The 27,535-nt window shown below is 42.4% G+C and overlaps 2 protein-coding genes and 1 long non-coding RNA gene across 4 annotated transcripts in view; 1 reads left to right on the forward strand and 2 right to left on the reverse strand.

Annotated features, from left to right (window-relative positions):
- LOC138975928 (uncharacterized) overlaps nt 1-7,394 on the forward strand; it is a 28,237-nt gene extending 20,843 nt beyond the window's left edge. For both annotated transcript variants that reach the window (XM_070348692.1, XM_070348693.1), the window contains exon 13: nt 4,981-7,394. In XM_070348692.1, the coding sequence (XP_070204793.1) occupies nt 4,981-5,119 (139 nt within the window). In that variant the 3' untranslated portion in view covers nt 5,120-7,394. The remainder of the gene's footprint in view (nt 1-4,980) is intronic.
- Nucleotides 7,395-10,690: 3,296 nt separating this feature from the next.
- LOC138975929 (uncharacterized) lies at nt 10,691-13,661 on the reverse strand. The gene is made up of 2 exons (XM_070348695.1): nt 12,572-13,661; nt 10,691-12,385 (listed from the first exon to the last, which is right to left on the reverse strand). The coding sequence occupies exons 1-2, from the start codon at nt 13,346-13,348 to the stop codon at nt 12,113-12,115; spliced, it is 1,050 nt and encodes a 349-aa protein (XP_070204796.1). The 5' UTR covers nt 13,349-13,661; the 3' UTR covers nt 10,691-12,112.
- A 9-nt stretch (nt 13,662-13,670) lies between these two features.
- On the reverse strand, nt 13,671-18,796 carry LOC138975930 (uncharacterized). Its single transcript, XR_011458817.1, has 3 exons — nt 18,623-18,796; nt 16,998-17,059; nt 13,671-14,159 (listed from the first exon to the last, which is right to left on the reverse strand). It is a non-coding gene; the product is annotated as an uncharacterized lncRNA (long non-coding RNA).
- Between the last annotated feature and the right edge of the window lie 8,739 nt (nt 18,797-27,535).

Here is a 27,535-nt window from a genome sequence, read left to right on the forward strand (position 1 = left end):
AGCATGGTCTTCAAGGTGCCATTGAACCTCTCCACCAGTCCGTTGCACTGAGCATGGTAAGGAGTGGTGAAGTGCTGCTCCAGTGATAGCAGTCGTGCTGCCTCCGCCATCACTCCTCCCGTGAACTGCGTGCCTCTGTCGGTGAGTACCTCTGATGGAATTCCCAGCCGGGACCACATAGTAACCAGAGCCTCAGCTACTCGCGTGGCTTCAATCGATTTCAGAGGGATCGCCTCTGGGTATCGAGTAGCGTAGTCCACCATGGTCAAAATGTATCTGTTTCCGTCCTCAGACGCAGGCAAGATGGGCCCGATGATGTCCACTGCCACCCGACGAAAGGGTTCGTCGATGAGCGGCATCTTCTCTAAGGGGACCTTCCTCACCCTTCCTTTGGCAACCACCTTCTGGCACTTATCGCAGGACGCACGGAAACGTCGGACATCCGTGCAGATGCCTGGCCAGTAAAAGTGGCGCCAGACACGATCCGTGGTCTTCTTGGTGCCAAGATGACCTCCCAGAATCGAGTCGTGTGCCGTTGCCATGACACCCTCGCGAAACTCGCGAGGCACGACAACCTGTTTGAATGTACCTTCTTGGTTGCTGAACTCCCGGTAGAGCAACTTCTTGTCCCTGAGGAACCTTGACCTCCCATGCTTCCCGCTCAGCTTCACCTTCCCCGACTTCGCGTGCTCCCGAGGAGTTGCTAATGTCGGATCAGATGCCTGAGCCTTCGCGAGAAGCGCGGGGGTCACGTTCCCCAGGGCAGCTCGTGCAGCAGGTAGGGGTTTGAGAGGTTTGTCCTCTCGCTCCGCCTGTGCCCGCGTGAGCACTGAAATGACGTCGGGAGACCGATAAACGGGAACCTCCCTGGTGACGCCGTCCACAAACTGAACCCGGTTTCCAATGAGCAGGTCGCATGGAGGATCGTCCATGACGACGGCCACAATGGTCCCCGTGAACAACGGTGTTACGACCTTGATCACTGCCGTGTTCAAGTTGTAAGCGTGAGATGCCTCGGCCATTCTCACCCTGATGCTGTCTCCTGTGTAGGCCATAGCTGGAACTAGACTCGCCCGAACCACTATCATGTCCGCCCCTGTGTCCCGCAGACCTTCGCCCTTCACTCCGTTAACGTAGACGTTGCAGTGGGGCTGGAAATGTTTCCTGGAGCACGGAACGCAGAGTTGTGGAATTGTGCATGAGCTCGTGACGTCCCTTAGCTCCTCAATGCCAACAAAGTGTACACCCTTCTGGTCAGCCTGTCTCCTGTGGCAGTCCTTCTTCACGTGGCCCCGCTTGTTGCAGTAATAACACTGGATGTCAGTTCTGGAACTTGATCCTTTGTGTCCCTGATCGTCCTTCCCGTCCTTGGGTCCTGAAGAACCTGAATTTCCCGATTTTCCCGGCCGTGAGCCTGAAGATTTGCCGGAGATCGCCTGGGCGTCCTCGTGTACTCTGATCCAGTCGGCTGCCTCCTGAGTAGTCTTAGGCTGGTGCTCCTGCACGAAGGTCACCACCTCAGGTCGCAGGCTGGACATCAGTTGTTCCATGACAATGAGGTCGGCAAGGTCGTTGACGGTCCAGTCCTTTTCGGCCATCTCCACCCAGCGCCGCAGGTAGAGATTAAGGCGTGCCACAAACTGATGGCTCAGCTCGCCGCTCAGTCTCTTGCTGTTACGCAGACGTCGTCTGTAGGCTTCCGCAGTCAGGTTGAAGCGCTGGAGTAACGCCTTCTTTAGTGCCTGATAGTCTCTCGCCTCGTCGTCATCCAAAGCGTTGTAGAGCTGCAATGCGCGTCCTTTTAAGCAGGTGCTAAGGCGGCTAGCCCACGTGGCCTCTTCCCACTTCTGGTCAGATGCAATGCGCTCAAACCGGCGTAAAAAGTCGTCGAGCTCGTCCTTGTCATCGTCGAACGTCGGCAGTCTCGTACGGTCGGCAACAAACGTCGGCGCGCTAGCCTGAGTAAGCGTACCCTTCTCGGCCTGTAGCCTAGCTAGCTCTAGCTGGTGATCGCGATCCGCCTGTTCCTTCCGGTCTAGTCTGTCACGTTCGTCTTTCTTTTCCTGTCTGTCAAGTTCGGCCTGTCGTTCGGCCTGTCGTTCCCTTTCTTGTCTGTCACGTTCATCTTTCTCTTTCTTTTCTTGTCTGTCTCGTTCGTCTCTCCTTTCTTGTCTGTCAAGTTCGTCTTTCTTATCCTGTCGGTCACGTTCGTCTCGTCGTTCCTGTCTCTCACGTTCGGCCTGTCGTTCTTGTCTGTCAAGCTCTTCTTTTCTCGTCTGTCGCTCTATGTCTTCCTTACGTTCTAACTCCTTGCGCTTAAGCAAACTACGCGCTCTAACGCGTGCGTCTCGCTCTGTCTGTTCCTCGCTACCAGGAGTCTCAAAAGTTAATCTCTTCGTAGGAGATCCCCCTGTAGCCATGGTTAGTTTAGCAAAGCTTTATCACAAAAGTAAGTCTAACGCAGCTATAGCTAGAACACGCGGTGATGAAAGCGGTGGATACAAAAATCCCGCAACCAGAAAATGCAGAAGAAAAATCCAAACGGTGTAGAACAAATCGCGTAGCCTACTTTATGGCTGCTTTTTGCGGTGAAACAAAGTGTTTCCCACAGCCGTGGCCTACTTTATCGGCTGCTTTTTGCGGTGAAACAAAGCGTTTCCCACAGCCTTGGTTAGGACAGAAGTCCTCGGACCCTTCCCCCCAAAAATTCCAACAAAGTCAAAATATGGAGAAAAATCCAAGTAAAACAAGACGGTAGAAATGTAACCTGTTACAAAATGCGAAACAACAATGTAGAGAAAACTGAGTAAAACGAATAACAAATCCGCTAACCCCGCTCAGCTCTCTGCAACGGAAAACTCTGAACGTACAACAACAAAGATTCACAAACAAAGGAAAGGGAAGTAATCACAGTTAGCGCATACAATAACTCACAAATTACAATTTACATTTCCTGCAAGATGTGAATCGCTTAAGGTGTGGTATATGATCAAAACTATCCAAAAAAGGGTAGCACCAAGCAGAAAATAAGTCGAGCACTGACGAGATTATCTGCTCTTAGTTATCCTTAATTGGTGGGTCTTTATCAGTTGGAAATTAACTGAGTAAATCCCGGCTTGGCCCCCATGTGTCACGTTTCAATATATCACTTAAGGTGATTATGAACCGGTTAATTACTACTAATTAACTAACCACACCACGATCCACTCTCGCAGTCATACAATTAAATAGAGTCAACAAAAGTATAAGTTTCAGACGCCTGTTTATGTATAAACTCTCCACCTCCCTCGAGCCTTCACTCAAAATATGTTCCTTTTACGTTCTCAACACGTAAAAAAACCAGTGTTCACTGACAAAATGCCAGTAGTATATAGAAAATTATAGTAACACGCTGAACCCGTGTAAATATAGTTAAATGCGAATGTTCTGTTCGAAAAGCTCTAGTTCGTGCAAGTGTCAACACCCCACGTTGTCACTACTCCAATGAAATCACAGATAAGAAAAGACAACGGTGGTCAACGGGGTGCGTAAGACACGGTGCACTTAGCTTTCTTTCTGTATGCTGGTTAGCCGGTATGCTGGTTAGCCGGGTTGCTGGTTAGCCGGTTCGCTGGTTAGCCGGTCTGCTGGTTAGCCGGTTTGCTGGTTAGCCGGTTAGCGTAGCTTCCTCAGGTCCCAGCTCCAACGTCTGCAGCTAGCAGTGTCCCGCCAAAGGCAGCCGTGCAGCGGTTACAGGAAACCGAAACGAAACGAAGGCTGCAAACAGAAAGCATCGGTGCACTAAACATGTCAGCTACCCCTCACCCACCACCTTAAAACATGTCATCTTTAAATATCTCATCGAGCACGTGGGCCTGCACAAAACGGACTTTTTACAACAACAAAACAGTCATTTTCCGTCCTTCTCTCCCTATCTGCAAAAACCATATACAGATTAGTATTTTAGCGTCACAGAGAGTAAATTATGCGCTAACCTGGAAAGAACAACAGAGAGTATTTCATTCCAAAAACACAGACTCATCAACAGCGTTAAATAATGATTTATTACCTCAAAAGCCTATGATTGTACTCTCAATGGAAGCAAAGTCCGCCTCCTCCCTGGAACAGCCTCTGTTCGTCAACAGTGACCAAAAACCTCCAGAACCCCTTGTCGAATCCTTATGCGAAAGCCATCGCCGACGAAGGAATGTTGACGACTTGTCCTCAGCAAAATATGTGGCAGAGAGAAGAAATAATTGGTGGAAGTTCCCTTAGAGTGCCGAATATAATACTCGGTGAAAAACCATCATACTCTAGAAACTGTGTATTAGATCCTTCCCCTTCTGCCGCTGGGTGTCAAGTGCGCCGTCCTTGTGCCTCTCTCAGACAACCTAGCCAAATACACGTGACTGACCTTGTCACAAAACCAGTCCAGCTATACACAATTCTGCCTCCCAAGCAGAAAAAAGACACGAGAAACTTAATCCCTGAAAATCCCGTGCGCGCTGTCAGCGAAAAACCGTCAGCCCTGTGACAGCAAAAAACCCCACTGTGAAACTCGTGCGCTACAAAACATCCGTGCTGATTGAGCACTGTCAGCAAACTCTGCTGTAGCCCAATATCACGTACAGGCGCTTTCTATCATAATCGACCAAGAACAGGCACTCCACTGAGTGACACTTTCTTGGTCTCTGTCACCCGATCGTGACAATGACTGATTGCTTACTGGAAGTAGATGGTTTTAAACGACCTTATTTTTCAACAACAACAAAAGAAGAAAGAAAAGCAGTTAGAAACAATGCATTCCGTGCGAACTAACATTATTCCTTCAAAACAGGACATTTTATAACATGATTTATGACGTTGTCTTTGAGGACAGTTTGTCACAATGTTTGATGGAAAAGAAAACACTTGCACCTTACACAGAATGATTGTCTAAAAACGTTTTAGAGGAGTTTGTTTTTATACATGACTGTGATTTTTGCCGCATGTGATGTGCAGGAGGAATGACGTCATTTCCCACGTGCGCGAGGCAGCAGCAGTGGCGTTACGTCAGATAGGGGGACCGGAAGTTGAGGACGCCATGAGAGTGACCAAAGTGCTGGCTGAAGAAATCAGGACGCTCACAGAAATGCACTGAGTGCAAGGAGAATCTACATGAACAAATTAGCAACCCATCCCCAACGGTTTTAACCGCCATTAAATCGCTTACGATTATGAAGGATGAACTGAACAGAAATTGCATTGGTTTTTTTACGATGAGGCGGGATACACATCATTGTCTCCACTGAACAAACAAGACACGTTCGACTGCAAGGCCACATGAAACTAGCGGACAATATTTAATGGCATGTATGTGCATGTAGACAAGAAAGAAGGGGGAAAGAAAAAGAAAAGAAAAAGGAAAGATTAATGAAAGAAGAGGGGAAAGCAATATCCGATGGCGATGTTGGCGTCACCCTCCTTTTAAGTGCTTCTTAATTGATGTATTGTAAATATTTAATGATCATTGAAATCGGTGTCTTACCTCATGAATCTCTTTACCACTACGCCACCTCTTCTGTCTATCTCATCCTTTTCAATACTGGCTAAAGAATGGAAGTTGGGGTGAGAGTCAGTACAGCTAGGAACTGAGCAATCTTTGTCTATGCAAAACTGATGGAAAGATGTATATCTACATGTAGTTATCCAACATCTTCTCTGTTTTCTCAAAAATCCTTTTGTCCCTTCGTCCATCATCCAACTACCTAGCTCACATCCAGTCCCATTTTTAGTTAAAAACTTGTATCGATTCTTATGTCAACTTATTTGTATTCTATTTTGATTGTAACCACTTGTTACCGGTGTGTTTGTAATACATACCTATCTTCCCGTGTAAATCATCGTGTCAATCACCATAACTTCGTCCAGGATTTTAGGCTGGATAAGAAAATCGTTCCATTTGGACTCACACCAACATTCTACAGCCTGGCTGCTTTCTAATAATAATAATAATAATAATAATAATAATAAATCACTTTTCCATAGCGCAAGTCCCGATATATTCACAGCTCCAAGCGCTTTACAATTCCAATTAACACCTCACACACACACACACACACACGCACACGCACACGCACACGCACACACACACGTACACACACACGCACACACACACGTACACACACGCACACGCACACACACACACACACACACACACACACACACACACACGAGATATACATGCTGTGCCTAACGGGAATATTTTTGCTAAATCAATTCCGTAAATGACACCCATGTAAGTCTGCAAAACAGATTGAGCGCAACAAACATCGGAACTAGCACAGTAATAAGCAAGGTGTGGATTGTAGGTATGTGTCCAAGTGGTAGGGCCGGTTGGAACCCGGTGTACAAGCCTGGTCAGATCTGTGGAGGTTTACATCACGGTTTGCACGGAAATGTCGGTGTCTTCAAAGTGTTAATCGCCCGACAGGAAGCAGAGACGATAGCATAATGAAAAGGTCTTTACGATCATGAATTGAGAAGACTTAGTCTAGCTGTCTCATCATGTTGATGTGATCGAAGTCAACGGCTCTTGGTAAAATGTGAGAAATCATCGATAGAGTGATATACGGATGTTGTGTCAGGACGTCAGATTTTAACAGCCATATGATAAACTGTGTGATGCTCAGAATACATGATACCAAAGTGTTGCCTGCGTGATTGTTAATATCCTCTGTAAGTGGGCTTCTGACAAATACGATCTGAGCTGAACATGTGCACATGAATAATGTGTTTTTGTTTTTAAGTGTGTCCGTTATTTTATGTTATTCATTGTTTAAGATATTGTATGTAATTCATTGTGTCCGATATTTTATGTAATTTATTGTGTCCGATATCTTATATAATTCATTGTGGCCGATATTTTATGTAATTCATTGTGTCTGATATTTTATATGATTCAATGTGTCCAATATTTTATATAATTCATTGTGTCCGATATGTTATGTACTTCATTGTTTTTCGATATTTTATGTTATTCATTGTGTCCTATATTTTAGCACATACGAACGTGCTTGCTTGCCAAACACTTGGACCAAAGCAATATCACTTGAGCAAAAAACTTTAATAACTCTACCGTTGAATAATAAAGACAGGAATCTCTCTGGCGACATGCAATATTACAAAGAGACAAACCAAACTAACAAACACCCACACAACCAAACAACCAACGAAGCAACCAAACAACAAAACGAACGAAATTACTCATAAAGTTTAATTGTTCACGCCAACAAAACAGCAACAAAAACACGATGAAAGTAAGATGTGTTCACCATTTCTGTTTGATTACCAAAAAATGCATATGTGATATATACATTTAATGTGCATCCGTGTCTCTGTAAAACATTTTTGGAGAATAAAAAATGGAAAGAATGCTTGTTTACTAGTACAGTTTTTGGTTATTTGTACAGTTATTCGCAAAAAAGAGAACGTTTGACCTTTTTCCCATATGTAATCTTTTTTATTGCATTGGAACATGAAAATATATAACTTCATAATAAGACACGTAGGCAGCAATCTTATACTGAGCTGCGGGCCCTCCTTGCTGGAACAGGCATTCTCGCTGAGATGTTTTTAACATCCCTTCAACCTATTTGGCTATGCGCAACTTTCTCAAAGGAGAATATTCTAAATACATAATACAGATAACAATGTCATAATATGCAAGGGCGAATCCAGGATCTTAAGGAAGGGGGGGGGAGGGGCACCCAAACTTTTTTGCACAAACTTGAAGGCGCAGAGCGCCCGAACATGCTAGGGGGGTCCGGGGGCATGCCCCCCCGGAATTTGTTTTTTTTAAGGAATCAAAATGCTGCAATCTAGGGCCACCTGAGCTCAGAAACAGTCATTTAATCATCTCTCTCTCTCTCTTTTTTTTTCCCTGAAGGGGGGACCCGGGCCCCCTTAGCCCCCCCCCCCTCCCCCCTAAATCCGCCACAAATATGTATTACCCATCACCAAAGTTTGGAATTCGTTCTGATGTTGCTGTGAAAAAGGCATGCACTAAAGTCATGCACATCCAAACATACGTATGGACAGCAGTAAAGTTGTTTTCTTTGATCTTGGAGACCAATTAAGCCATGTTCTGTTCCAGCTTTTGCTGGCGACACAGTTGAAGGAACCAGTCCTATAAATTATTCTGTGATGACATTAATATTTGTGATTCATTTGGACCCCCTCGGTTAAAAGGCGCTGAGCAGTTCACGTTCAGTGTTTTGGTTTAAACAGGTTTTATTGAAGAATTTCAAATGGCAAAACTGCATGCATGTACTGAAGCACAGGCGTACAAAAAAAAGCTATGCGAATGATCGTGCTCATAAACAAAACTCTGAAGGGCTTGGTGGACGATTACAGTTCACAAAGAGATTAGCGGGAGAGATATTTAAAGGGAGAGAAAGAAAAGCAAAAACTATTAAAAAGAAAAATTGAAAAAAGAAGAAGAAAAAAGAAACAACATTATTTTAATTTGTCCCTTGCATTCGATCTACTTTGATACAAAAAAATTTTTTTTTTAAAAAGCGCCAGCCACAGTTGCTTCCCTTTGTCCGTGCGCTTGAACTTAGCCTTGGACTCGTCTCCATCACTTGATGGAATAACAAGAAGCTTCGGTCCTTGATGATCACTTGATGGAAGAACAAGAAGCTTCGGTCCTTGATGAATACTTAAGATTTTCACACATTGTCGATGTGTTCTTTTCAACTCACAGTCTTGCAAAAACCGATCATTATATTTAGTCAAGTTTTGACTAAATATTTTAACATCGAGGGGGAATCGAGACGAGGGTCGTGGTGTATGTGTGTCTGTGCGTGTGTGTGTGTGTGTGTGTGTGTGTGTGTGTAGAGCGATTCAGACTAAACTACTGGACCGATCTTTATGAAATTTGACATGAGAGTTCCTGGGTATGAAATCCCCGAACGTTTTTTTCATTTTTTTGATAAATGTCTTTGATGACGTCATATCCGGCTTTTCGTGAAAGTTGAGGCGGCACTGTCACGCCCTCATTTTTCAACCAAATTGGTTGAAATTTTGGTCAAGTAATCTTCGACGAAGCCCGGACTTCGGTATTGCATTTCAGCTTGGTGGCTTAAAAATTAATTAATGACTTTGGTCATTAAAAATCTGAAAATTGTAAAAAAAAATAAAAATTTATAAAACGATCCAAATTTACGTTTATCTTATTCTCCATCATTTGCTGATTCCAAAAACATATAAATATGTTATATTCGGATTAAAAACAAGCTCTGAAAATTAAATATATAAACATTATTATCAAAATTAAATTGTCCAAATCAATTTAAAAACACTTTCATCTTATTCCTTGTCGGTTCCTGATTCCAAAAACATATGATATGTTTGGATTAAAAACACGCTCAGAAAGTTAAAACAAAGAGAGGTACAGAAAAGCGTGCTATCCTTCTTAGCGCAACTACTACCCCGCTCTTCTTGTCAATTTCACTGCCTTTGCCATAAGCGGTGGACTGACGATGCTACGAGTATACGGTCTTGCTGAAAAATGGCATTGCGTTCCGTTTCATTCTGTGAGTTCCACAGCTACTTGACTAAATATTGTATTTTCGCCTTACGCGACTTGTTTTTTCATTTATTGAGACTCTATTTTCCTGTAAAAGCAAAATGTGGAGTACCTTTACTGACCCTCTGCAAGAATGTACTATAGACTATAGTTGACTAGGGTACGTGAACCTGTTAATTTCACAAATTGTCACATAGATATTTTGTTTGATTTGCATAATAGTTGCATAAAAGTTCAATAAGTTGTTGTGACCAAAAAAAGAAAAACAAATGTTGTGTGTAGTTTTCAAAAGCATAGGTAGTGTACAACATATAAGTGTATTTAAGAAAAAGTTGGTGCATGTACATGACCAAAGTATAACACAACAGTCAACAAAACATTTGACTAATATAATACATTTCTAATATAAAGTCTTCCAAAAAGAAAACAAGTCGCGTAAGGCGAAATAACAACATTTGTGACCCTCCACCACGAAATGAGTCGCATGTCACCTCGCGCGGTTCTGCGCTGGGCTTAATGTAAGTCCGGGGAGTGTCTGGTAACAGTGTGAGGGTCACCTTAGTCACAGGCTTATAACTCAATCAGTTTTTGCTCTTTTCTAAAACGGTTTTCACCACTGGATAGAGCATAAAAAGCTCTTTAGGAAAATGTAAAAATATGAAAATCATGCAAAGGTGACATGCGACTCATACCGTCGTGGAGGGTCACATTTAGTCAAGCTGTCGAACTAACAGAATGAAACTGAACTCACTGCATTTTTACAGCAAGACCGTATACTCGTAGCATCGTCAGTCCACCGCTCGATGCACAGGCAGCGAAATTGACAAGAAGAGCGGGGTAGTAGTTGCGCTGAGAAGGATAGCACGCTTTTCTTTATCTCTATTCTTTTTAACTTTCTGAGCGTGTTTTTAATCCAAACATAACACATCTATATGTTTTTGGAATCAGGAACCCACAAGGAATAAGATGAAATTGTTTTTAAATCGATTTCGGAAATTTTATTTTAGTAATAATTTTTATATTTTTAATTTTCAGAGCTTGTTTTTAATCCGAATATAACATATTTATATGTTTTTGGAATCAGAAAATGATGAAGAATAAGATCAACGTAAATTTGGATCGTTTTAAAAAAGATTTTTAATGACCAAAGTCATTAATTAATTTTTAAGCCACCAAGCTGAAATGCAATACCGAAGTCCGGCCTTCGTCGAAGATTGCTTGGCCAAAATTTCAATCAATTTGATTGAAAAATGAGGGTGTGACAGTGCCGCCTCAACTTTTACAAAAAGCCGGATATGACGTCATCAAAGGTATTTATCGAAAAAAATAAAAACATTTCCGGGGATATCATTCCCAGGAACTCTCATGTCAAATTTCTTAAAGATCGGTCCAGTAGTTTGGTCTGAATCGCTCTACACACACACACAGACAGACAGACAGACAGACAGACAGACACACACACACACACACACACACACACACACACACACACACACACACACACACACACACACACCACAACCCTCGTCTCGATTCCCCCCTCTACGTTAAAACATTTAGTCAAAACTTGACTAAATGTAAAAATACACGAATGCATGCCTTGGTAATCCTTACTTGATATCATGGTCACATAGTTCGGCCGATAAGTTTGGATCATACATCTTACCAAATGGAGTATAACAGATTGTACACACTATCGAAAAACGTTTTCCTTTTTCCTTTGCCTATATTCAAACGGAATACATAACAACAATGTCGACTAATATAGGTTAATTCTAATTCAAGTACTGTACTTCTAATCATTCAACCATTGATTTATACAGAGCACAATTGTTCATAACGAAACAATGCAACCAACACACACACACACAGTAACTAAATACAAAGGAAAATTGAAGAGGCCAAAACAAGAGGCCAAAACTAAAGAAAAAATACTATGCATTATTAGATAGATTCGCAGAACCCGTCACATTCATCTCGAATGTTCGGTTTCTTTGTTAGTTTTCTCACTGCACACGGCAATGTTGACCAGGTATGTTCACCCTCGGTCCTGTCTGGGTCTTATTCTGCGACAAACAAATCTGGCGAATGTTCTTCTCAAACGCAGGCCTTCCTGCAAGCTTCATCACCATCAATCCCACAATAGCATGGTAGTCTCTCAACAAATGGTTTTTAGTCTTATTCTGCTACAGACAAAACTGGCCAATTATCTTTTCGAAACGCGGACCTGGTGACAATCTTCCTTCAGGCACCACTGTCATGAGCTCATGAGCTCAGCATGTTTTGTAAACAGATGACTTTTAGTCTTATTCCGCTAAAGACTAAATTGGTGGTGAATGTTCTTCTCAAACGCAGACCTGGTGACAACCTTTCTACAGGAAGCAATATCATATGCTGACCATGCTTTCTGCACAGATGGTTTTGAGTCTTACCCTGCTACAGACCAAACTTGCCAACGTTCTTCACATACACAGACCTGATGACAACAACAGCAATTTGAGATTGGATCTCGTGAGCTTTACCATTTTTCTAATCAGATGGTTTTAGAGATTGGTCTACCTCTTACCCCTCTGCACCAGAAAGCTTCTCTGGCGGTGCGTCAGTCGACTCCTCTTTCAAGCTGTTGTCTCCATCGACAGCAGACAGAGGCTGAAAAACGACCATCCTGGCGCCCCTGTTGGCCACCCAAAGACGGCCCTTGTGGTCAGTGTTGAGGGCGGTGGGCTGAAGCAGGTAAGGGTTTCCCGGGCACAAGAAGCGAGCAAAGGTCAGTTTGTCGTTCTGCACGTCCACCACGTGGATCGCGTCGTTGTGCTCATCGGCAATCAGCAGCATCTGGAAGAAATGTTTCTGGTGGTGTTAAAAGTGAAAAGACAGATATTGTTAAACATATCTCGACCATTCTCACACGCACACACCTAACCACAGTCACACACACACGCGCGCACATGCTACCCGTATCATAAGCATCACATGACACTGGACAACTGAAATCGGTCAAATATGCCGGAAGAGACCTACCTCATGTCCTCGCAGAGAGAAGAAGCAGACATCCGCAGGTTGAAAGGGATCGACGGGGGAGGAGTAGATGTCCAGAGCTTGTACACCAAAAAAGCCACGTCTTCTGTTTTGCTGTGGACGTTTGTACAGCTTCACCTCTCTCTCCGCATCGACCTTTTCAGGCTCTGTGACCACAGCAAATCTGGTTTCGCTGCTGTCCACATCAAAGGCGCGATGAGATCCGCACCTGATGACAACTTTGTCTGCTGTTCCCGCCGAGACGAGTTTGATCTCAGTTGTAAATTGCCCCAGATAATCAGATGTGTATTGCCTAGTGGATGGCTTCCTTTTGGAACATTTGATTTTACCATGATTGTCATAATACACAATTCCTTCATCGTCATACAACATGCTTACTCTGCCCAAAGCTTCAACACCTGCAGAATTTTCAACCACAGAAAGCATTTTCCCTTTTGGCGAAAATTTCTTTACATTTGGAGCCTTGTGTTTGAAGGAGGCATCAAAAGATGCATATAATTTGCTACTTGGCATTGGACAAACAAAGAATACTATAATGTCGTTTTCTTCTTTACATCGAAAATTCTCCTTTATCTTTACCTCAGTTTCTGAACAATCAAAGTCAACGTAGTCAGCCTTTCCGATGAACTCCCTCATGCTATCAAACATGCCAGAATCCTTGGGAATGACAGAGTTGTGAACAGGTCGATTGACTTGAGAGAGACGAGGAACACAGGTCAGCTTCTCAACAGCTTTTGGACTCCCGTCACCAGATCTCATATCTTTGGCAACAAGGACGATCTCACATTCTTGCTTTTGTTGCTTTGTCACGTCGATTTTGCCCGACAGTTTGCGTAGCTCCTCTACGTTCTTGATGATGACACCAAGGTCCTCCGAGCGTATGGCTGCTTTCTTGGCAAAGAAAGCTTCTAGTTCCGCCAGAGCCTTATCCCGATAGTCGTCAGCTTCAGCGATGATCGTGGCGTGGCGCTGACGAATCTCTTGCTCCACAACTTCCTTCTTTCTCTTGAACTCCGTCTGATCGGTCTCTCTGAAGATGGAGTTCTCTTCAAGATCAGCTATCGCTTTCTCCAGTCTCAGTCAGCTGGTCCGATGCGAGTTGAGCAGCATCAGCCAGTGTTTTTGACGCATGGTGGAGGTGTTCGGTGAACTTGCAGTCCATGCAGATTAAGGAATCGCACTCTACGCAAAACAGGTCGAACTTCTTCTGGGGATGAAGAAAGCAACGCGTCCGGTCTTTGGCCCGTTCGAGGTCCTCAGCGTCGATGTAGAAATTGGCTTGGAAAGCTGCAGCTCCTCCAGATGGGACCTGGACTTCTTCCCGGCAAGAAGGACAAAGGAAGTTGCTTTGATTCGGGGTGCCCTGTAGCAGGTCATCCAGACATTTCTGACAGTAGGTGTGGGTACAGGGAAGCAGCTTGGGATCACAGAAGATATCAAGGCACAGAGCACAGATGAGGTTTTCTCTTTTGGTCGTGATAGAGCACGACGAGACGTCACTACCACGTGTTGCCATGGTGAGTCAGATGAGAGGGAGAAGGCAGAAATCTACTGAAGGAAGCCGTTGCGTCTGTTGATGGACAAGAAATAGAGTTCAGGTAAAAAGGAACTCTAATTACGCAGGATACAAACAACACCGCAAATGCACAAACAAAAGGAAACATGGATACATGATTATGACAATACAGGAAGTAGTAGTTAACAAAGCTATACGTATAAGACACGTAGCACACGCAGTGCCAGGTACACATATTTACATGTAACCCAGCCAAGATACCCATTTAATCACAAATTAGAGCGCAAATGTTATTCATCTTTCACAAGTATGAGCTAGGGAATAGCTGGTTTGGGATGACCCAGCTACACACACACACACACAGTAAAACGCACAGTGCTTCAAAGGTAAGGAAAGCAGCTGAATGTGTGTGAACATGTTTACAAATTTGTCACAACCAACGAACAATGTAAGGGAAAGTCGCCAATCCCGGAACAGTCGGCTAACTTGGAACACCTCAATGTGCGGTCAACGGGAAACAATTCATGAAATTTTTTTTAGCAGAAATGTCTAGTGACCCCTCCCGATGTTATTGCAAAAAGAAAAATGGCAACTGCGGCAAAACCAAAGAAGAGGTACGTTTTTTTAACTTTTCTCCCTTCTTCTTCTTATTTCTATTGTCTAGAATTCGTTTTATTACTCTTTATCTATATACGTTCACATAAAATGTTGATTGCTATTACAAACCTACACCAATGTGTTACACTATGAACGGGAAAAAAAGATTGGAAACGTCACATGTATCCTACAGCTAAAGTCGAAATCCATGCAGGTGCCATGCGGCTATGCTGGAACACATATAGAGGCAAACATGGAACAGTGTTCCAGCTTTGACGCATTCTGTTCCATCTTACCCTCATCAAACGATAAAGTGAACACTGGTGTTTTTAGTCCGTGGCAGGCTAATTGCCCCCTGGATAATTGTTCCCCGACAACTGCCCCCCCCCCTCCGGACAATTGCCCTACTAGGACAATTGCCCCCCGGACACCTGCCCCCCCCCCCCCCCCCCCCACCGAGGGAGGACAACTGCCCCCTGGACACCTGCCCCCCAATTTTTTTCTCACCACTCTTCGTGCAAGTTTTTGCAAAAGCCGTTCACTTCAATAAGAGTGTGTGTGTGTGTGTGTGTGTGTGTGTGTGTGTGTGTGTGTGTGTGTGTGTGTGTGTGTGTGTGTGTGTGCCTGTGTGTGTGTGTGTGTGTGTGTGTGAGTGTGTTTGCTGGTGTAAATGCGGGCGTAAGTGTGGGCGTGCAAGTGTCTGTGTCGGTTTGTCTGTGTGTATGTCTGTCAGTTTGTCTTTGTCTGGGTGTTTACAGTATTTATGTGTATGTGTCTATATGTGTGTGAGTGTGTGTGTATATGTGTGTGTGTGTGTGTTTGCGCGCGCGCGCGCGTGTATGTGTGTGTGTGTGTGTGTATTCAAACCAGGAAGCATTATGTAGATATCGTTGAGAAAACAAATTATAGACTTCCATTACCTATGAATACCCTCTAGACAACAATACAACACTTGATAACTCGCTAAACATACAGACAAGAATGGGGGGGCAATTCATTGTCACGGGGGGCAATTGTCCTAGGCGGGCAAATGTCCAGGGGGCAGTACTGTTGTCCGGGGGGCAGTACTGTTGTCCGGGGGGGGGGGGGGAGGGGGGCAGTTGTCCGGGGGGCATTTAGCATAGAACCGTTTTAGTCACGTACTCAATTCTCTTTTCAGTTTTATTGTATTTTTTCCTTCTATACCTTTTATTGAATGGTTGATTGATTTGTTTTACAGTATTTTGGGACCCGGACGGTGGCTACCCGAAGAAATGGGCTGCGCGTTGTCGGCTGTCAGAAACGGGGAAATGGGTTTGCGTTGCGCATCAAGAACATTTGGTGTTCCTGTCACGACTTTTATGCTGCGAAATATCTTGGTACTGCTTCTTGTGTGGCACCAACACCCTTTTGAACATTATACAGTGCCAGCAGTATACACACGGCATTGATCACACGAGGACTGCACTGAAAGTAGAAAACAAAAGGACATTGAGTGAAAAATCGTTTCTTAGCTTCTTTTTTCATGTTTTACAAAAACAGTTTTTTTTTTATCCGATTTGTTTAGACCTAACCCTTATTTATATTTTTTTCACATTTGAGGCATTAATTGTTATCAAATTTACTATTTCTTTGGTAAAAATCCAATGTTATGTGGAAAAACAGACATTTAAATAAGATGGCTAAATCAAAATGTTATGACGTATGAATTTATCTTGTGTGTGTGGCAATGTGTAATTGTGTGCGTGTGATTGAGAGTGTGTGGGTGTATATATGTGTGTGTGAGACACAGACAGAGCTAGAAAGAGAGTCAGTATGTTTTTGCATGTGTTCCGAGTTTGACAACACAGTGTTCCACTTTACACACCCATGCGTCCAACCTGGAACAAATGCAGAAATTTTTATAATGGTCAGTTTGATGAGTTGTGTGACTTTTATTTTATCTTATGTTGTTCGTTTGTTTACTGATAGAGTCTAGTATGTGACAATATAAAAAACGCTTTGCAATAATAATTTTTTTGTCTGGTACGGCTGTTTCTCCTTAACTGTTCCAGGTTTAGCGACATTCCCATAACTCGAATTGACATTACAACTGAGATAAATATAATTATGCTACATGTCCAAGAAACAATTATGCAGATGCGTGTTGATGTTAGTCTAAGTGATGAGGTCGATAAATCATAGTGGAGGAAAGGTCATCCATTTCCCTACCGAATGCAAGAACCAGCTTCATTGTAGTCTACATGAGACATCCCCGAAAATCGATTTAACAAAAGTTGAGTTCTGCTTGTCGAAATCGACCACAAAAGAACTTACCTCAGCTCTCACCCTGTCTTCAAATCCGTCAGTTGGTTGGTTTTGTAGATCAATGCTTAGCACTGCACAACAGACGAGTACACATGTATAGGGGAGACCGGGGCTAGTCCGCCCCCGGGGCACATCCGTCTTTGTCTGTTTATTCTTACGTTTGCCACCCTTTAGTCTTTCACACCATGTGAGAATGGTGTCCCTACTTCCCGCCATATCCTGCAAAAGTTTAGAGGTTGCGCGCCCATATATCGTGAGTACAGATCACAAAAAGTGTTTTTCTTCATTTTTGTAACATGAATGCATAGCAGTTGACTTAGGTTTTGATGCATTACCTCTGAGAACAAATACTTAGTCTTGGTGTCGAGTGAAAGTGCGTTAATTAATGTCGAGTTCTGACGAAAGTTTTGCTTCTTCCTTCCCATGTTGTGCTCGCTATCTGGCACTAGAGTTGCCTGCCCGTGCGGGGGCAAGTCCGCCTATTTGTCACGGGGCAAGTCCGCCATGAAGAATGTGCAGGTGTGGGGAACAGTCCAGTTTACATCTGCCATAACTGTGACTCTGATGGTGACTCCATCTATTCTCGATGGTAAAGATTGCAGATTCATGTCTAAAAAAGACTGACGCCGATTTGTGTTACATTCTTTCGACATTCTTTTGTATTTTGTCATTGCCATTTTTTAACCTAAATATTGAAGGGAATTAAAAAAGCTTTCCCACTGATCGGGTGCTTGTTTGACTGACTGTGTGTGCGTGCGTGCGTGTGTGTATAAAGCTTGCCCACTACTAGTCTTGTACCTACTATGGGATGAGAGCGGCGGACTTGCCCCACCCTGTAGGCGGACTTACCCCGACTTGGGGCAAGTTCGCCTACGTTAGGGTAGGTCTACTTAAAGCAGTATGTACAACAAATGTTCATGCGCACATAAAAACTGTCTGCACATTGATATCAGCTACACATTTGTCTTGATGTAAAATAAAAAATCAGTCTTCTAGTTCATCAAACTCGCCAGTTATGCTACCAAAAGCATAAAAGTAGGCGGACTAGCCCCGGTCTCCCCTACTGTGCTATGTCGAAGAATGACGCAAAACACAGTAACGTCTATCGGTGTTACAAGCAGCCAGCCTAGATAAAATGACTAAACTCTGGGTAGATCAAATCACCAGTTGTGTCACTGAACAGCGATAAAGAACAAGTGAGCCAACCTCTTTATCGGTATTCATTGGAAGGGGTAATGTTTTTCTCTGAAACGCCGCTCTGTTGCTTTACTTTTGGTTTTGGTTTCAGTGTGAATCAAGTCGGTTTCGTTGTCGTGTCAAGAGAGCTGCCCGTGTCTGTCCAATGTAACGCCAACTTCCTGGTACATTATTCGAATACACACGCACCAGACACTAGTTCCTTTCTACAAGAGAAGATACAGCATAAGTCGTTGGTGTCAGCGTTTTACCAGTGTCAGTAACACACACACTATACTCATATGACACGCATGTTGACACGTACCCAGACTGTGACACACGGACACCCAGGATACACACACACACACACACACACACCGACACACGTGCGTATACGCACACGAGTTGACCGCCGTGAAATATTAGTTCCAACTTACCAGTAAACTTGCAAAAATTACCTTGATAATCCAATCCGTATTATTGGGTGCTTTCGTGCTCCACACCACAGCGCTCAGATTATGCCTCTCCGCGAACACGACTTGTCGCACACACACATTAACACTCTTTGTTGGGCGTGACAGAAATACAAGGTCAAGGCTACGTTACTGAATAATGCAGTTTCACGGAGGGCACTCATGATACTGAAATAACACCATTGAAGGGTTACAAGGATACTTTACTGAAGTCGTCAAATAACCATGTCTTTTATTATTAAATTTAATATTTCTTTTAAATGTTAAACTTATTTTTATAAATGACATTCAGAGAAGTTTTATCTAATTGTTTTCAGATAGATTGTGAATCGAGACGAAGGTGGTGGTGGAGCATGAAGGTGGTGGTGGTGGTGTGTGTGCGCGTGTGTGTGTGTGTGTGTGTAGAGATTCCCCTTAAATTACACGACAGATCTTCATGTAACTTTACATGTGAATTGTTCCAGACGGTTTCCCCTAACTTTGTTTTTATTTATTGATGGTTTAAAAATTAGAGTCTCTTATGACATCATAATTATACGGCTTTTTAAAGCAGTTGAAGCGGCACTGTGTCGACTTTTTTTTTTTTTAATCAAATTGATTGAAGGTTTGGTCGAACAATCTTTGATTCAGTGCGGACTATGAGATTGGATTTCAGCTTGAAAGCTTAAATATAATATTAATTAGGCTAAGTAGAAGTGCAATGCCTTAAGGCACTGCATACACCCAGCGAAGGGCAAATCGGCTCTTTCTCTCTCTCACACAGACACACCCCGAGTCACACACACCCTTGCAAACAAACACACACACACACACACACACACACACGGCACACACACACACACACACACACACACACACACACACACACACACTGACTGACTGGCTGACTCACACAAATCTTTCACACACAAAACACCCACTCATACGCACAAAGACAGACGGACACACACACCCTTGCAAACAAACACACACACACACACACACACACACACATGAACACACACAAGCCACGCGCGCGAGATAAAGTCGAACGAGAGGTGATGACGTCACGCAGCATTAATGTCAAAACATCTTGACGTCGTATGCTTGCGCGAGCATATTGCCGTAGTCTCGGAAATTCTACCCCAACAAAGCGGCCCTGGGTGGCGATGGATCAAAAATCGAAGAATTGGTCGGCACCCACCGTATTTTAGTTAGTATGTTTCCAATTTTTGGTAAACGACCATCGCCAACTGTCACTAAGGAGGGCCGCAAAGGGGGGGTATCATCACGATCACGGGAAGGGAAATTTTAGCTTTCACGATCACAGTTACCTTGATTTTTGTTTTCACGATCACGAACACCAGTGGCAAATCACGGTCACGGTAAAAGTTGCATGTACAGAAAGCACGTGTCAAAGTAAACACAACCACACAGTAATTCGCTCCTCTGGATCTATTGTTTATTCAACAGAAAGTGACAACTGTTGCACTTTTTATTATTTTTAAAAAAATTCTCTTTCATACACACATAGAAATACATATCATGATTTGTAATCAGTAACAAGAATGTTGTTTTCATTGGGTTTTTTTCTCTCGCTCTCTCAGTCTCTCTCTCTCATACAGACACTCACAAGAATATACACTCCAGGGGCGGAGCAGTTAAGCCAGAGGGGGGGTTACAACCTGGGGTCCAGGGAAAGGCCCCGTTGGGGGTTCTGGGGGGCTTAGTCCCCCAGAAGCTGAAGAGATGTTGCTATTTCATGAACAATTTATGGCTTATCCTTGATTTTAAACATGATCAACTGGTGGTGTCAGCAGCCACTCATTATTTCTTTTAAAGTTAGGTTTTTTTTTGACAGCCGGGGGGGCGGGGGGGGGGTTCCGGAACCCCTGTAACCCCCTCCCCCCCTAATCCGCCCCTGCACTCATACACATTCAACTCCAACACCCTCACTCACACACATGAATATATACTTGCACAATTTCACATTTTCAGAGCTAAATCTTTTAAACCCATTTTCTCAAATTGGGTGGATTGAAATTAAAGTACATGTATGTGTGATGGTAGAGTCTATAATCCTGACTAAAGGTCAGTCTAGGAATCATGAAGGTGGGTGAAGGAATATACACTCATACACATTCAACTCCCACACCCTCACTCACACACATGAATGTATACTTGCACAATTTCACATTTCCAGAGCTAAATCTTTTAAACCCATTTTCTCAAAAACTATTGGGTGAATTGAAATTAAAGTACATGTATGTGTGATGGTAGAGTCTATAATAACAAAATCCCCAACGAACATGACTTTGGTCGACTTTGACATGAGGATCAAGTGACCCAAACTGGCACGTCTGCCCGCTATAGTTCCTGAATTTCACCCATTGTTGATAAGTTTACAGGCGCTAAAATAAATCCAAGCTTAATGCAAAGAAGCGACAATTAGAATCTATGTCAAGCGTGTCCACGTTGCTGGGATGAAAAACACATTTCTAGTTTCGGTTTTGGCTATACGCAGACTCGATCAGACTCGATCCAGTCGAGGTCACACTGAGCGAGTGACAGCCGGACGTGGCAATGTCGACAATGTCAATGATCTCAATCAAACTCAAAGATCTTGAACAAATTTCAAGATCTTTGCCTACATTCAGAACAGTCATAGAGCAACATAGACAGGGCCGGACTACGGGGGGGGGGGGGGGGGTTACAGGGGTTGCGCAACCCCCCCCCCCCTGGCCTAAGCATGTACCTCCAAAACGCTTTTTTTGGGGTGGGGGTGGGGGGGGGGGGGTGGGGTTTGCATGTGGATCATCATAACATCCGAGGAGAAATCGCACCTCTCACCCCCTTTCGAAAGACATTTTTCTTCAACAATCTCAATTCTTCTTCATTGCCTATACAGCTTGCTGTCGAATTTACCTTTTTCGTTCAAGGAGGGGCTTCCTTTCCCTCCAGAAACATCAAAAAACGTTCAGCTTCAAGGGGGCGAAGCCCCCTTGCAACCCCCACCAAGGGGGCTTCGTCACCAGGACCCCCACCAAGGGGCTTTGCCCCCTGGACCCTCATCTATAACCCCCCCCCCCCCTAGTACTTACCTAGTCCGGCCCTGATAGATGACATACGTTGACATTTCGTCTTCGGAAAGACGGACCCGTAGCCTGACCTTTCCACCAAGGAAGGCATTCTCGCCGCCTGCTTTGGTCTGGCTTGAATCCACAAAATATAACAGAAGTTCGATGACAGTACCGCTGCACGCCATTTTTGATCTTCGAATTCGAATTTGACTGCATGCACTCAAAACTTTAGCACGAAGCCCTTCCATTGGATGAAGTTTGGCAGACTTTTGCAATTCGCCTTCTGATTGGATCTCTTTTTTTGTGTGATTGGTTCTCTTAAAGGGAAGCAATCGCTGTCAAAATCATATTTCTGAATGTGTTGTTGCTTCCCTTCAATCGGGATTAGTTCCTTGACGAATAGAGGATCATACTCATCGAGTGATACAGCTGAGAAAAATGTACGTTGAAAATAAAATGCTTTGCAATAATGCCCATCACGATCACGAAAACAAATGACAATCACGATCACGAGACTTGATTTTTTTGTCATCACGGATCACGGGCAAAGTCCCATCACGATCACAGAAATGGAAATTTCGGCAATCACGGTCACAGAAAGGTCAAAAAACACCAATCACGATCACGATTTTAAACCCTTTGGGGCCCTCACTAAGATTGCTTCTTTATCTTGTATTATCGGCATGAACATTTCTCAAGTTGATTGTACAGTATAGCGTTCGTGGGATACCTCCAGCTTCGCTGGGAATAGTTTTCTTTTCGTGGAAGTTGATAATTTAAGTTATTGAGACATCCCAGTGCACTAAGGGATTTATAGAGCGCTGAGTTCAATACTTATTTTCGAGATTTGCTCTATAAATCCCTTAGTGCACTGGGATTGTTTCAATAACGATATCGTCAGTACCGCCAGAGAAAAAAGATGATTCAAAACGCACATTTTGCTACGCGCATTTGGATTGGCAGAACTGTGTGGTCAGGTCGTGTAAGATCTACTTTTGTGTGGGCTGTCTCAAGTGTGTCGTGCTTTCGTCACACGCAAACTCTTGTTTTTAATTTCTGTTGGTAAATTCCAGTGTAGCGTTAAGCAAAAAAGTGATGATCTTTCATAGAAACCTCATTTGAACTCGGAGAAAGGACGGTGCTCTAAGTAATTTGCGATTCAAAACCTCCAGTCGAGCTTCGACGGATTGACTGTGCAGAGTGGTGCCCCTTGAATTCACTCCAATGACTTGTCGACGGTTAGCACATTTTCAAAATAAATGTGGTATGTTTGTCGTGTTGTATCTTCACTCATCGGGGAGTCTGGTACTAAATATGAACGGTAAGAATGCTCTGAACTCTACACGTATTATATCCCCATCGTTTTTTCGTTCACATTTGCCCAACATGTTAATTTGCTGAGCGGGGTTTATGTCGTCTGCTAGGCTAGGGCAATCGAACCACTGCAGTCTCATTTCAAAAACAAAAATTGCTCGTCACGTTGCATTGAGTCTGCACGCATGAGGCAGGCTGGTAATAAGTCTTATATATGGTAAGAACGTTCTGAACCCTACACGTTTTCGATTCCGATTGTTCTTGCCTTGAAATAATAATTCGGAAACCATTCATTTACTGAACTGATTCAGTCGTATTTCAGTGTAGTCTGCTGGGGTACTACTTGTCTACGAAAACCTCCGAAAACCCCGAAAACCTCTGAAAACCCCTGAAAACCCCATCTAGACTAACTAAATCTATCTTCAAAGTGAAGTATTGGACATGCCTGTGAAAAGTAAGCCTGATTCATGCTACATGCACCCTTATATTTGTGTTGAGAGCCGGATTATCGACGAAATCGATGCAACAGTTTCAATGCAAGGGAGGTAATTCTTGTTACTCGAAAGCACAAGTATTGATGACATCATGTGATTAGTGCTTCCGCTCCTTCGTAAATCCTCGCACAAATACGAAAATAAAGCCATGAACGGTGAAAGTTGCAAATATAAGTCATGATTGCAAACAATTATGTAACAAAACACGATCTAAGGACGAATTTTCTTATTTCTGATGAGGTTTTCGGGGGTTTTCGGAGGTTTTCGGAGACAAGTAGTACCGGTCTGGGCTACGTATGACAGTCGATCGAGTCAGTCGACTTCCAAATGCTGGTCTAGCTGGTACGTTATCGGAATAACACTTGTGTTTTCTGTTAGTCGCTGGGAATTGTATACTAACTCATCATTTGGTAATGTGGATAATAAGCTACATGCCACTAACACGGCATATGAGAAGAATCTATGCAAGTCGAAAATGAGATGAGAAGCAGCGGCTTCTATTTTTAGATCAGTGGCACTATGGCACAGGCACATGCAATCTGTCAGAAAAAACCCACCTCTGCTTTATAATTGAGAAGCAGGAAGTGTATGGTCATTTGGTATTGTGGAGAATATAAGCTACATATGTCATTATATAAGCTACATATGTCTGTCTGTCTGTCTTCCCCCCCCCTCTCTCTCTCTCTCTCTCTCTCTCTCTCTCTCTCTCTCTCTCTCTCTCTCTCTCTTACAAACACATCACAAACACACACATAGACGTACACACATCACAAACACACACACACACACACACACACACACACACACACACACACACACACACACACACACACACAAGTTTCAAGTTTCAAGTTTTTTATTAGTCCATAACCCCTGGGGGCATTTTGAACAATAAATACAATCAATACAATCATGATATATGCTAATATAATAAATAAATAAAAATTAAAAAGATTATGAAAAACTGTTACAGATTCTATTAATAAAGTCCAAAATATTCTTTAGCAATTTCTTTTTGTTAGTAGCAAACAACTTTTTAAATTTAAGTGCATTAGGTTTTTTCCAATAGTAAGGTGGTAACAACTCAGCTCTTTCTTCTTTGAAAAAATCACAGACAAATAAATAATGGAATTCATCACCTATGTCTTGTGATACACATTTGGTGCAAGTTCTTTCTGACCTCGGGATGTTAAGGTAACGTTCTTTCTGTACAGGCAAATTGTTGTTTAATGTTCTGAACTTCATCATTGCAACACATTGCTGATATGGCAGGTGTGTGACATAGTCTTCACATGCAAAAATATCTTTAAACATTCGATAATTCCAAAACATATTTTTTGTTCCAATTTTTGTAAACCATTTATGGATATACTGGTCATACAAGCTTCTTTTTACTTTCTGTTTAAACCATGCGCTTGAATATTGAACATTTTCTTGAGAAGTCCAAAGGCCAGGGAGACCAATTTCATTTAAGTTTTTTTTCAATAAAACATAAATAATCAGATTCAATCATCTTGTTGATATACAATTTATAAGTAAAGCAGTACACAATACTAGAAAATTTATTTTTATGAATAGGACTAATCAGTTTATACCAATAGCAAAGCATTCTACATTTCATATTAACATCTAGTGGATATCTTCCAAGTTCACCAAATATCATAGCATTTGGAGTTGATTTTTTTAGTTTGAAAACAATTTTATAAAAACGTAATTGAAGTTTAGTAGCAAGTTCGCAGGAACCAAAACCCCAAACCTCACATCCATATAGTAAGATTGGAGCAATCATTTTATCGAACAGGTCAACTTGTATGTCCACAGGCAGTGACAATTGTCTACACGTACGCAAAAGAACAAACATTGCCCTTGAGGCACGATCATATAGATTCTTCTGTGCGACTGAAAATTTATTATTATAATTAATTTTAAGGCCCAAGTACATTACATCAAACACTACTTCGATTGAATTGCCATTATACGTAAACAATGGTTTATTTCTAATTTTACCTCTGGAAAAAACTATAACTTTCGTTTTGTTTACATTAATATTTAGACGCCATTTTAAACAGTATTCGTGCATTTTGTTTAGACATTCTTGCAGGTTTTTTTCAGACTCTGAGCAGATCACAGTATCATCCGCATACAGTAATAAAAACATTTGAAACAAAGCATTTACATCAGTATCTTCCATTCCAACCACAATAGCCTCCCTTGACATAGTTTGTAAACCATTACTGTTTTCCAACAAAAAAGGCTTTAGATCATTTAGAAATAGAGCAAAAAACAGCGGTGACAAGTTTTCCCCTTGTCTAACTCCACACAAACTGGGAAAATATCCAGAGCACTCACTATTAACTTTAACGCAAGACTTGGCATTTTCGTACATATTTCTTACAGTTTTTAAAAACTTCCCATTAACATCAGAACTAACTAATTTCTCCCATAAAAATGCACGGTGAACTTTATCAAACGCTTTTTCATAGTCTACAAATGCACAAAACAGTCGCTTCTTTTTGTTGAGAAAAAAATTTAATATACAATGCAAAGTAAAAACATGGTCTAGTGTTGAAAAACCTGTGCGGAAACCTGTTTGTTCTTGACCTAATTTATTATTACTCTCCAAAAAGTTTGATAACCTAGCATTTAAAATTGCACTGAAAAGTTTTCCGAAACAACTGAGTATAGTAATTCCTCTATAATTTGTGGGGTCAGCTTGGGAGCCTTTATTTTTGTACAATGGAATAATTTCGCCTACAGCCCATTGTGTTGGAACCTTTCCTGACTGCAAAACAACATTAAACAACAATACATAAATATCAATCATTCGATCATGTGACGCTTTTAAATACTCATTAATTATTTTATCTTGACCGCATGCCTTATTGTTTTTCAGCTTGTCTATACATTTGATAACTTCCTCCTTTGTAAAAGGCGCATTAAGAAATTCATTACTTGCTTCATTTAAAGGTTCATTACTATCATCCATTTCATTTTCATCACACTCTTGTAGTTTATTGAAATGTTCGAAAAACTCCGAACAAGATGGATAGTTAGTTTTGGAATTATTTTTTTTATTTTTATTTTTATTTAGAAGATTCCAGTATGCTTTCGGGTCATTACTTCTTAACTTTCTCAAAGTTTTAACGAACTCATTATGATACAACTTGCATTCCTTTTTTATTGTCTTTTTGTATTCATTAAAAGCACTCTTTTTTTCATGTTCATTGAACGCATTTTTAAAGCGTCTAACACACACACACACACACACACACACATACACACACACCGCAGGGGTGAAAGAAACTCGAATATATTTGGGGAAACCTCATAGGACTATATATGCAACTACATTACCTTACCTTACATTACCTTACTTTATCTTACCTGGCCCCACCTGACCTGACCTGACCTCACACACACACACACACACACGCACACACACACACACACACACTAAAACTAAACCTAAAACTACAACTGTTGAGTCCTTGTGGTAAACTTTAGACAGAAACAAGTTCAAATACGTTTAAAGTTTCCACAAGTTGCGTTCTGAGAAGCTACGAGAGTTTACAAGTAGGCCTGCACGGGGTATACTATGTATATTATATACATGTAGTTTACGATGCTGTTTCGGGGAGGGCACCGATGACACTGAGTAAGACCCCGTTACTGGTTACCTCCCTTGAGCCGGCGTGCGTTGTGTTCACCCAGTTCCGATCTTTGGGGCAAAAAACACGTTTGGGTAATTTGTTTATATATCTGCACTTTCTGTCTCAACGTGATACATTTTTATTACTTGATATTTATTGACACCAAGATATTCACCTATTGTTGCGTGCTTGCAACGCGACAAATCAAGGTCCGATACCAGTTATTGTACGAGCGTACCAGTGAGTTTCAACCCTAAAATGATGGCTTTTATATCTAACGAAAATGACACCTGATGCGGAAAGGCTTTCGTTTTGGTCGTGACAGGAGAATGTAAGTTAATTTACCTTAGAAAAGACGTTTACGCACCTGTTAATCAGAGA

The sequence above is a fragment of the Littorina saxatilis genome, linkage group LG9 (genome assembly GCF_037325665.1).
Source record: "Littorina saxatilis isolate snail1 linkage group LG9, US_GU_Lsax_2.0, whole genome shotgun sequence".
In the NCBI taxonomy this organism is placed as follows: Eukaryota; Metazoa; Mollusca; class Gastropoda; order Littorinimorpha; family Littorinidae; genus Littorina; species Littorina saxatilis.

Bases quoted from the DNA above. Each gene is read 5' to 3' on its own strand.
- LOC138975929 (XM_070348695.1), bottom strand. From the start codon at position 13,348: ATGAGATCTGGTGACGGGAGTCCAAAAGCTGTTGAGAAGCTGACCTGT. The intron at 12,386-12,571 runs GTAGGTCTCTTC...CATTTCTTCCAG, and splicing joins TCTCTCTGCGAGGACATGAG to ATGCTGCTGATTGCCGATGA.